This window comes from Lactuca virosa, chromosome 4 (assembly GCF_052849685.1).
Source record: "Lactuca virosa cultivar CGN04683 chromosome 4, Lactuca_virosa_CGN04683_v6, whole genome shotgun sequence".
NCBI lineage: Eukaryota > Viridiplantae > Streptophyta > Magnoliopsida > Asterales > Asteraceae > Lactuca > Lactuca virosa.
Window position 1 is genome coordinate 359966863 of NC_136429.1, and position 10406 is coordinate 359977268.

The 10406-nt window shown below is 36.5% G+C and overlaps 1 protein-coding gene across 1 annotated transcript; it reads right to left on the bottom strand.

Annotated features, from left to right (window-relative positions):
* Nucleotides 1–9597: 9597 nt before the first annotated feature.
* On the bottom strand, nucleotides 9598–10065 carry LOC145106280 (uncharacterized). The gene has a single exon (XM_079043289.1). It carries the CDS (start codon nucleotides 10063–10065, stop codon nucleotides 9598–9600), a length of 468 nt encoding a protein of 155 aa, XP_078899415.1.
* Nucleotides 10066–10406: the final 341 nt, after the last annotated feature.

Sequence of the window (10406 nt, forward strand, 5' to 3'; positions counted from 1 at the left end):
TCCCAGTCACAAACATGAGAGGGCATAATCGATATTAAACATGCCATTGAAAAGTTCAATGAATCTCAAAAGATCTAGGAATTTCAATTCATTTAAAACCTATAATTCATTTTCGTTTTTCATGGTGGAAATTGGTAAATCGTCATTTACCTACCTTCAAATAATTTGCAATTGGATGACGGAATCCCTCTTCCAAATTGTAAATTATTATGTTGGGTCCTAGCCTTAATATTTCATTTGGTTGGTATATTAAGGACTTAAATAAACTAACTTGAATTTCTCCTTTTTAGATGTCTAGTTCAGACAACTATGGTCTTCCCGAATCTTTTGGAAAAAGCTTTCCTCATGAAGATGATGCACCCATAAATCATACTTCACTTCCTCCACCTCCTCCAATAATTCTCCCTAACCCACAAGTTCAAAGACTTGAAAAGTTCAAGGTCACTCAAGCCCTATTGGCTAGCAAACACCAAGATGGAAGGTCTGTGTGTGCACATGTCTTGGAGATGAACTCACACATTGACAGGTTGGGAATGTTATGAGTCATTGTGTCAAGGAAGTTGGTTGTTGACTTGGTTCTTCAATCACTTCCTAAGTCATATGGTGAGTTCATTAGAGATTACTATATGACAGACCGCGACATGTCCCTTATCGATCTTACCTATTTGCTAATTGCTACTAAATCAGCAATGATTTGACGCATTGGTAAGGCCAATTTGATTGGAAGATCTAGTTCCCAAACTTCCATGGACATTGACAATGGAAACATTAGAAATCCAGAAAAGATTTCTCTTTCCAAGGGAAAGGGAAAGGCTAAGTCTGAGATTGTCCCGTGTACCATTCCAAAAGAGTCTGTTTGTTTCTATTTCCAAGAGAAGGGGCGTGGGTTGCGAAGCTTCCCTGACTACCTGAGAGATCTAAGAGATGGTAAAGTGAAAATGTATGACTCTACTTTAGGTAAGTTCACTATCTAGCTCTATTAAGTTCCTACTTATAGATTCTTAATACATGATGTGATAAGATTGCATTTTGATGTTTTGTAGGATCAAAAAAGAGAAAGGAAACTTGAAAGAAGAATAAGCTAATTTTGATCGCGAAGATATGGATTTCGATTGCATAGTTCGATGTTCAGAATTTTGAGCTGCTGCTTAGGAGTTATGATAGATTGCTTAGAAATATGTAGCGACATAGTTTCCATATGTACTAGCATTGTAAGAACAATATTTTCCCCGTTTTATAAATAAAGAAAGAATTTTCATTTTATCTCATTTATATTTCCTTGCAATGACATTTGTGAAAATTGATGTTTGTATGTTTCTATTTTTAGCGATATGGATTTGATTCTTTCGTTTGTGGTAGTGTCAAGATTTACCAAATAAGGAAAGATTCTCATCAACCAAGTTTCATTTGGACAGAAACTTGGAATCATGCAACTTGTATTGTATGATGAATGAGAACCTTCAACTTTGGGAAATTAAGACTAACTCCTTGTTCACATGTATATGTGAGTCAAGTGAAGGACTAAGGAATCTAGTACACATCATTGTGGACTGGTCAGGTCCACCACAAAGAACAATAAGACTATTCGTTATGATTTACTAAAAGTTTGGTAAATATGGTTATGCTTACAAGATTAAGTGTAATTCTGAATCATTGAAAAAGTTTCAATGTATAGCAGAACGAATAAGAAGAATCAATTACGCAGAAAGATAAAAAGTTTCTCCAATCTGAAAAGAAGGGAGAGTACCTGAGTATCGTGTTTTATGATCATCTTAGTGATTATGGAATCATATCACAATTGACCCTCTGAGTGCACTTGTATGGCTAAGAAGAGGAATCGAGAATTGTTGAAATGGTTAAATCAAAAGGCGAATCATACTTCGGTCCAAAAATCGAGTCTTAGAGTTGTACTCCAAGACTGTAACTTGAGTGACATATCTTAAATAGGTTTATAACACTCATCAAATGTAGAGTAAAATGTTACTTACTCTTGTATATTTGAAATTGGTAAGTTGTGATTTTTTGGATAAAACATAGACCAACTCTTGAATATTTGTTTGTCAAGGAGTGTTTCTTGACAAGAGAATCTTATATGTCAAGAAGTCAGTGGGAGTCTTAAGGATCTTGAAAGTTTCAAGAACTAATCAAGAATAAAACCTATTGTTATCGCTAGCACACGACTTAAGGTTTATAACCTATCGTGTTGACATATTCTTGTTTCCGTGCCCATTCCAGTTGAAGTTGAAAATGCATGTGAGTTCTATGAGAGCTCAATTGTTTTCATAACAACTTGGAAGCAATGGTAGGCTTTTGTGCTGCCAGGTGGCAAGAAATTAAGATTGAACAAGTTCAGTCCATATCGGTTTGGATTTGTCACTATCCTTGTCTTATGATTATGTTTATGACAAATTCATATGGATAGGAACACATACACCATAAAATCTAAGTGTCGTAAGGTTTCTCTCCAATTCATGAAAATGATTGTGATGAAACGCTTTCACTAAGTAGATTTTAAGGAAATAGCATTTGTGATATTTGCATTCTCAAATTTGGTTATGATTACGGTATCCCTTTTCATAGATCGAATTCTGAGAAATGGCAAAAGGTCTAAACATTTGAGACATATTACTATAAGTTCTTAAATTGGTTAGACACATATGTGAGCTATCTAAGGAAAGGTGTATGAGTTTGAGAAGCATAGATAAAGTCTTATCAAAGCATCTCGTGTCAGAAATCTGCACTTTGGTAAGAAAGTCAATAAGTATTTATCTCTAGAATTCCAACTGATTTCCGGGTACATGTCAAAGCTAGTGGGGGCATAAGTGTTATTCTAGTAAGATAATGATTATTATGCTAGTGGGAGCATAATTATTATGGTAAGTGTTGCGAGCTAGCAATGTTAATCATAGAAAACAAAAGTTTCAATTCGCAAAGTTACAGAGGATGAAAAGTTGATTTGTTATAATTAAGGGAGAGGAACTCATAGTTCATTTCAAATCTAAAAGCTTAGATTGTGAGATTTTAATCAAATTTAGTCAAGGATATATATATATATATATATATATATATATATATATATATATATATATATATATATATATATATATATATGAATGTTATGTTGGAATAGTTCAGCATAAGGAAATTCTATATATGGAAATATTATAGCAAAAGACTGGTCAAGTATCATGTCTTTATGTAAGACATTATGAATCGTGTCCCATATGCTTCGGGTAAAGGATCGATTGCATGTGCTATAGTATTCATGTGTTCTGAATTTTCCGAATGCCAAGAGTATTAAGAGGGAAAAAGGACTAGAACCGGATATGACTAAAGTAGTTAAACAATTGTCAAGGATAATCTAAGGTTCGCCAAGGATTGGTCACTTGTAGTTGGAAGTATAGTAATGGATGAACCATATTGACATTATTATGAATAGATAGGACTCTATTAAGAATGGATTGTCATATGGCAAGTATGGAAATGTTTCCATATTGGGAGCTGGATATTAGGAATCTATGTGTAGGTTAGAAACTTTTATGCAAGAAGAATGTTCAAAGGATTGTACTTTGAAATTGAGACTTCACTTCCATGAAATTGTTTTGTTATCAATCTCCGGTGGAATACTTTGTAATTTCATTGTCCAAGCCTATGTGGCTTTGGTGCATTGACATTACAAAAAGATCATTTCATAAAGGTTAGAACCTAACACATTCTGATAGTGGCAAGAATTGGGTATTCTTATGCTTGTGATAAAGATTTGGAGTTGTGAAGTGAGTTTCATTGAAGATGTATTCAATTGATCTATTTCACAAAGAAATGACCATAGATAAACATAGTGTGCATGCTTGGAGCATGGGATAACTATTGTTTTAATTCAAGTATAAAGCTGATAAATCGAAACATTATACAATGAATAATGTGTAATCAATATGGTGATTAAATAATAGGTGTTTTATTTATATTCAAAAGTTTGAGAACATATTGGATTCAATTATTCTTGTGTTTCACTTTGCATGTTTTGACTTCGAGAATAATAAGATTATTCAAACTATCCACAGTCAATCATACTTTGGAAGTAAGTTATGAAAGTAGTCTATCATGAATGGGTTTTTGTATGATTGTCTAAGGTGTTAGACATAGCAAAAGATTGCTACAAAATTCATGGGTGCTCTTGAAATAATATTTGTGTATTAGACTAAACCCACACTCACATATCACTTCATGGAATTCATCACGGGTGATTGTGAGACGATAATATTGTATAATCTTCAAACCAAGATATATGAGTTGGCGATTATTTGTTGATTGTACATTAATAGTGCGAGAACGCATCAGTAACTCGATGTTATAAAACGTGCTATTATGTATGATTCAATGAATAGTTAGCACAAACATATGAGTCAAAGTTTATCTGTTCCTTTTATCCTAAGAAAATTTAAAGCGATATCTTTGGCCTCTCGATGATTTTATTTTGACTTATGTGTCGGGCCCGGTCAGAACTCTATTGATGTGTTCAATTAAATTCTATGTCGAACAAATCATAAATCGGGAAACAAAATGTTGGACAATGAGTATGACTTTAATTCCATGTCTTTGTCCACACGATATCTTATTGAACATAGGATTATATGATCACTTATCTAATGGATGCGTCAGAGTTCCACAGCGGCTTTTGAGAGCTACGATTGCTAATCGGATTTTAAGTTACATTGGCAATTACAGTTATTAGACTTATCCAAGTGGGAGACTGTTGGAAAAGGTGTCTAAGCCCATAACTATAATTGGTATATACTTGACCCGATAGTAGCATGGTCCATTTGGGTTGCATTCATCAAAGCAATATGTTAGGAAGGATATTTGAGTAAGAGGTTAATTATAATTTACTATTATATTATAAGTATAATATATTAATTGAGGAATCATATTATTTAATTAGTATTGACTAAGAATTTAAATCACAACATTGGTTTGTGATGGGCTTATGGGTTAGTCCATGAAGTGGTTATCCAAATCAAATGGGTGGATCATAAGCTTATGGGTATGGATTTGGGTTACACATGACCCCTGATATTCTACACACACACGCACACACTCACATATATATATATATATATATATATATATATATATATATATATATATATATAAGCCTAAAATCGGTTACACTTGGACACTTACACACCACTTGTGTTCTGAAGAGTAAGAACCGATTTTAGAGTCTCCATAACCTCTCCATATTCATCCTAATTGTTCTTGGTATTTTGTGATTCCATTTGAGGCATCACACTTTGGGTGCGAAGCTTTCTTGATGCCAAGTCATTCAAGCTACTACACATGGTAAAATTCTAACTAGTTTTTATGATTCAAATATCACCTTGCATGCTAGTTTAGGCTTCATGCTTTTGAAAATGTTTATTGCATGTATAATTAGAGAAAACTTAGATCCAAAGAATTAGGGTTGTATGTGCACCATAGGAATGTTAGAGTACATAAAACCCAACATCAGGTACCTCAGTGGATTGCGGGAAGGCGAAGGCGTGATCGTGCACTTCCTCATGGTTTGTTTTTGCAATTTTTGGGATTTCTCTAATGTGGAACTTATTTTGAAAACAAATTGTAATAAATGATGGTTTTGTGGTAGTTTAAAAAGTTTAAAATTTTCAAGAATTTTACAATTGTTACAGATGGTGAAAACGGACCCATGAAATCTATACCCCAAACTTCAAAGATTTCACATACTAAGATTGGAGTGGGTGGCATCTAATTCCAAGATTTTAGAGACACAGTCATCTGGTACGTGTCACAAGTTTTTCAAAACAGAAACGAGTCACGAAAAATATAAGGCCAATTAAAGACCGTTGTCCAAAACCTTACGTGCGGTTCGTTGTGGACCATAATGCCCTCCACAAGCTTCTGAATGGCAGAAATTCAGAATTGATTTGACTTCATCTTGGGGGACACATATCCTAATAACTTGATCAACACAGTGTTTCCACAAATATGGCTCGTCCCAGACATATCTCTTTGCTTCCTTTTTTGTTTTATCTTTTTGAGCTCGGGTGAGATCGAAACGGAGTTCTTTGGAGACCAAGTAGTTCACTATATTAGCAAACCATGGAGGATTCTGAACAGTGAATAGATGCCCATCAGGAATGGTTTCACGTATCGGTGTTGGGTCTTCACGTGGGGTGAGTCGACTCAGATGATCAGCCACCAGATTTTCTTTCCCACCTTTGTCTCTGATCTCTATATCCAATTCCTAAAGCAGCAAAATCCATTTGACCAGGCTTGGCTTTGAATCTTTTTTGGAGAGAAGGTACCAAATGGCTGCGTGATCAGAAAAGATTATAACTTTCGTCCCCAGCAAATATTGTCTGAATTTTTCCAAATCGAAAACAATTGCCAGCAACTCTTTTTCTTTGGTGGAGTAATTTGTTTGTGCGTTATCGAAAGTTTTTGATATATAATATGTAACATGGGGAACCCATTCTTTCCATTGTCCCAACAAAGCTCCAACAGCAAAATTACTTGCATCACACATTATCTCGAATGGCAGACTCCAATCATGTGGCTGAATAATAGGGGCATAAGTAAGAAGGTTTTTCAGCACGTCAAAAGCTTTCTCGCAATCCTCATTGAAGTCTAAGTCTGCATATTTTTGCAGCAACTGGCACATGAGAACTGATATCTTCGAAAAATCTTTTATAAACCTCCTATAAAACCTGCATTACCAAGAAAAGAACGTACTTCCCGGACTCTCCTCGGGTAGGGTAAGCTTTTGATGACATCTATTTTTGCTTTGTCTACTTCTAAACCTATTTTTGAAACCATATGACCCAAAATCAGACCTTGGTCAACTATAAAGTGACATTTTTCAAAATTTAAGACCAAGTATATTTCAATACATCTTTGTAAAAATTTGGTGAGGTTTTTCAGACAAATTTCAAAGGAGTCTCCATAGACGGTAAAATCGTCCATAAAGACTTCTATGGTATTTTTGACATATTCAGAAAAGATACCTACCATACACCTTTGGAAGGTGGCGGGTGCGTTACAGAGTCCGAATGGAATACGTTTGTATGCGAAGGTCCCGAATGGAAAGGTGAAGGTCGTTTTCTCCTGATCTTCTGGAGCAACTGGAATCTAATGGAAACCTAAGAATCCATCTAACCAGCAATAATGGGATTTTCCAGCTAGCCTCTCTAACATCTAATCAATAAATGGGAGTGGAAAATGATCTTTTCGTGTGGCCGTGTTCAATTTTCTATAGTCGATACAAACGCGCCATCTGTTCTGAACTCGAGTTGGAAGCAACTCTCCTTCTTTATTCTCTACCACTGTCACTCCAACTTTTTTCAGTACCACTTGAACTGGACTGACCCATTTGCTTTCAAATATTGGGTATATCATTCCAGCATTAAGGATCTTCATAACTTCTTTTTTAACCACCTCCATCATTGGTGGGTTCAGTCTGCGTTGGGCTTCTCGCGAGGGATTATAATCTTCCTCCATCAGAATTTTATGCATGCAGAGAGATGGGCTAAGTCCTTTGATGTCTGCAATGGTCCATCCAGTCGCGCTTTTGTACTTCTTCAAAATTCGGATCAGTTCAGATTCTTCTTTTTCTGACAACTTGTTGGATATGATGACTGGAAGTGTTTCTTTTTCTCCAAGGTATGCATATTTCAGGTGTTATGGAAGTGTCTTTAGCTCCAAGATTGGTTCTTGCACTACAGAAGGAAGAAGTTTGGAGTTAGAAACTTGTAATTTAAGAGTTTGTGTACCATACCTCAACTTTATCTGCTGGTCCATATGAGTGGCCATTTTTGGTACTTGTTTGTCAACAACATAGTTTTATGATAAAACCTGAGTTGTATTAAAAGACATATTTTTGTGGAGCACTAATGCTAGTGACTCACGGTTAGCAATCTCAAAATATTCTGTAGTCAATGGTTCAATTACATCAATGAAATTAAGGGTGAAACATCATCAGGATAACGCATGGTGTCATAAATATTGAAGTTGATAACTTCACCATCGAATTCCATGGAAAGGGTACCATCATAGACTTCTATTTTGGTTCTGGTAGTTTTCAAAAATTGTATCTCCAAAAGAATGGAACTGGAATTCGGTGAGTTGTCATCTCCCATATCTAAGACGTAGAAATCAGCTGGAAATATCAGTTCATTCACTTGAACCAAAACGTCTTCCAGCACATCTTTTAGGTGTACCAGAGAACGATCAGCCAACTGAATGATAACTCATGTTCTTTTTAATGGACCTACCCCAATAGTTTTAAAAAGTGAGTAGGACAAAACATCTATAGAAGCTCCTAATTCCAACATGGCGTGTGGCACTGGAAAAGGTTCCCCAACTTTCAAGGAACAGTAAATACTCATGGGTCGTTACACTTTGGGGGTAGCCTTATTTGTAAAACAGCTGAAACGTTTTCACTTACTTTAACTGTTTCGTTTCCCTTTAATTTTCTTTTTGAAGTAAACAATTCTTTCCGAAATTTTGCATATCGGGGTAGCTGTTTAATAGCATCAAGAAGGGGAATATTTACCTCGACTTTTTTGAAAAAGTCCATGATCTCTCTGTCCTCATTTTCTTTTTTTGTATTTCTCATTCTTTAGGGAAAGGGGAGGAGGAGTAATTTTAACCTCAACTTCAGAAGGTTTGTCTTTTTCTGCACCTCTTCAGTCACCTCAGATTCTTGCTCAACTACGATCTCTTCTTCCTCATCTTCTTGCTGATCCGGCCCGTTATAGTTTTTACCACTTCTAAGAGTAACAACACAGACATTGTGCTTCGCGTTCTTGTCAGTCTGAGATGGGAATTTTCCTTGTGTTTGTGCTTCTTGTATGCTCATAGAGTTCGCGAGTTGTGATACCCGCTGCTCCAGATTTTTGATTCTAGACTTGGTCTCATTCTGAAAAGCTTGGGTACTGGTAGCAAGACTTTTAACAATGTCTTCCAAAGACATGCTGGAACTACTAGCTTGTGGCTGAATAGGTGGTTGTTGAAAATTGCTTTGGTGCTGATTTTGCTGAAAGGGTTGTTGAAATCCAGGTGGAGTCTGGTACTGATTTCTTTGCTGAAAGTTCGGTGAGGCCTTGGCTGAAAATTATTGTTTTGAGGACCTCCCCAAGCTTGGTTGTTGCGATGCTGATCAAATTGCCTCCGCTGAAATCCTCCTATTGATTGAACAGACTTAGTATCTTCTTGAAGTAGTGGTCACATATTTGTTGGGTGCCCAGTTTTGCAACAAATCCCACAAGTTTTGACTTTTGGTTCGACACCTTTTTCTTTTGTCAGCAAAAGGACAACCTTAGTCAATTCCGAAATCTGAGATTCGAGTTGGGTGTTCCTTATCTCTTTAACTCCTCTTGGCTGGTTCGTATACCACTATTCTTCAGTTGCCGAATGTTTTGATTCATTGGACAACTTTTCGATTAATGTCCGGATCTCTGTGGGTGTCATGTATGAAAGTGACCCTCCGCTTGATGCATTTATAAGTCGCCTTTCCATGGGTACTAAGCCTTCGTAGAAACATTGATATAATTGGTAATCACTAATGCCATGTTGTGGGCATCAGACCAGCCGTTTCTTGAAACGATGCCAATAAGTGTGGAGAACTTCTCTGTTCCCTTGCTTTATACCAAGAATTCCACTACACAGATTTGACACTTTTGCCTCGGGAAAATATTTCTCTAGAAAAAGTTTGGTGAGCTCGTTCCATTTTGTTATCGAACCAGACGGGAGGTCATATAACCACTCCTTTGCTGCATCTTGAACCGAGAATAGGAATGCCCTTAGTTTGATCTGGTCTTCAGTAACTGCATGAGGTTTCTTTCTAGAACAGACGACATGGAATTCCTTGAGAAATTTATGAGGGTCTTCGTTCTCAAGGCCTTGGAACAGGGGCAGCAGATGGATTAAACCAGACTTGAGCTCAAAGTTTTGAGCTTCTGGAAAGGTGATACATAGAGGTTGTTGGGTAACCTCTTGTGTTGCCCATTTGCGAAGAGTCTTTTCGACATCATCTCCATTTTCGCTCATGTTGATTTCTGTTTTGGGTTCTAAATTAGAAGGTTCATGTGTTTCAGATTTGATGGAAGAGGTGGGTAAGTAATTCTTAAATGGACTGTTGGAAGGTGAGGAAGGGGTGCTTTTGGAAAGGGGTGGAATGAGGCTTCAGATTCGTTCCACAAGGGAGTGCCTTACGGTGCGGGTGTTTTATGGTGTGATGGGGGAGAGGAGGCTGAGGTTCCTCCTTGTTGCTTTCGAAGTTTTGTCTCCTTCTTTATCTTCTTAGAACTCTTCTCAATCTCTGGATCAAAAATTAGATCACCTATACGCGAATATCTACGCATAAAACTATTAGTGTTTATCGTGTCCCC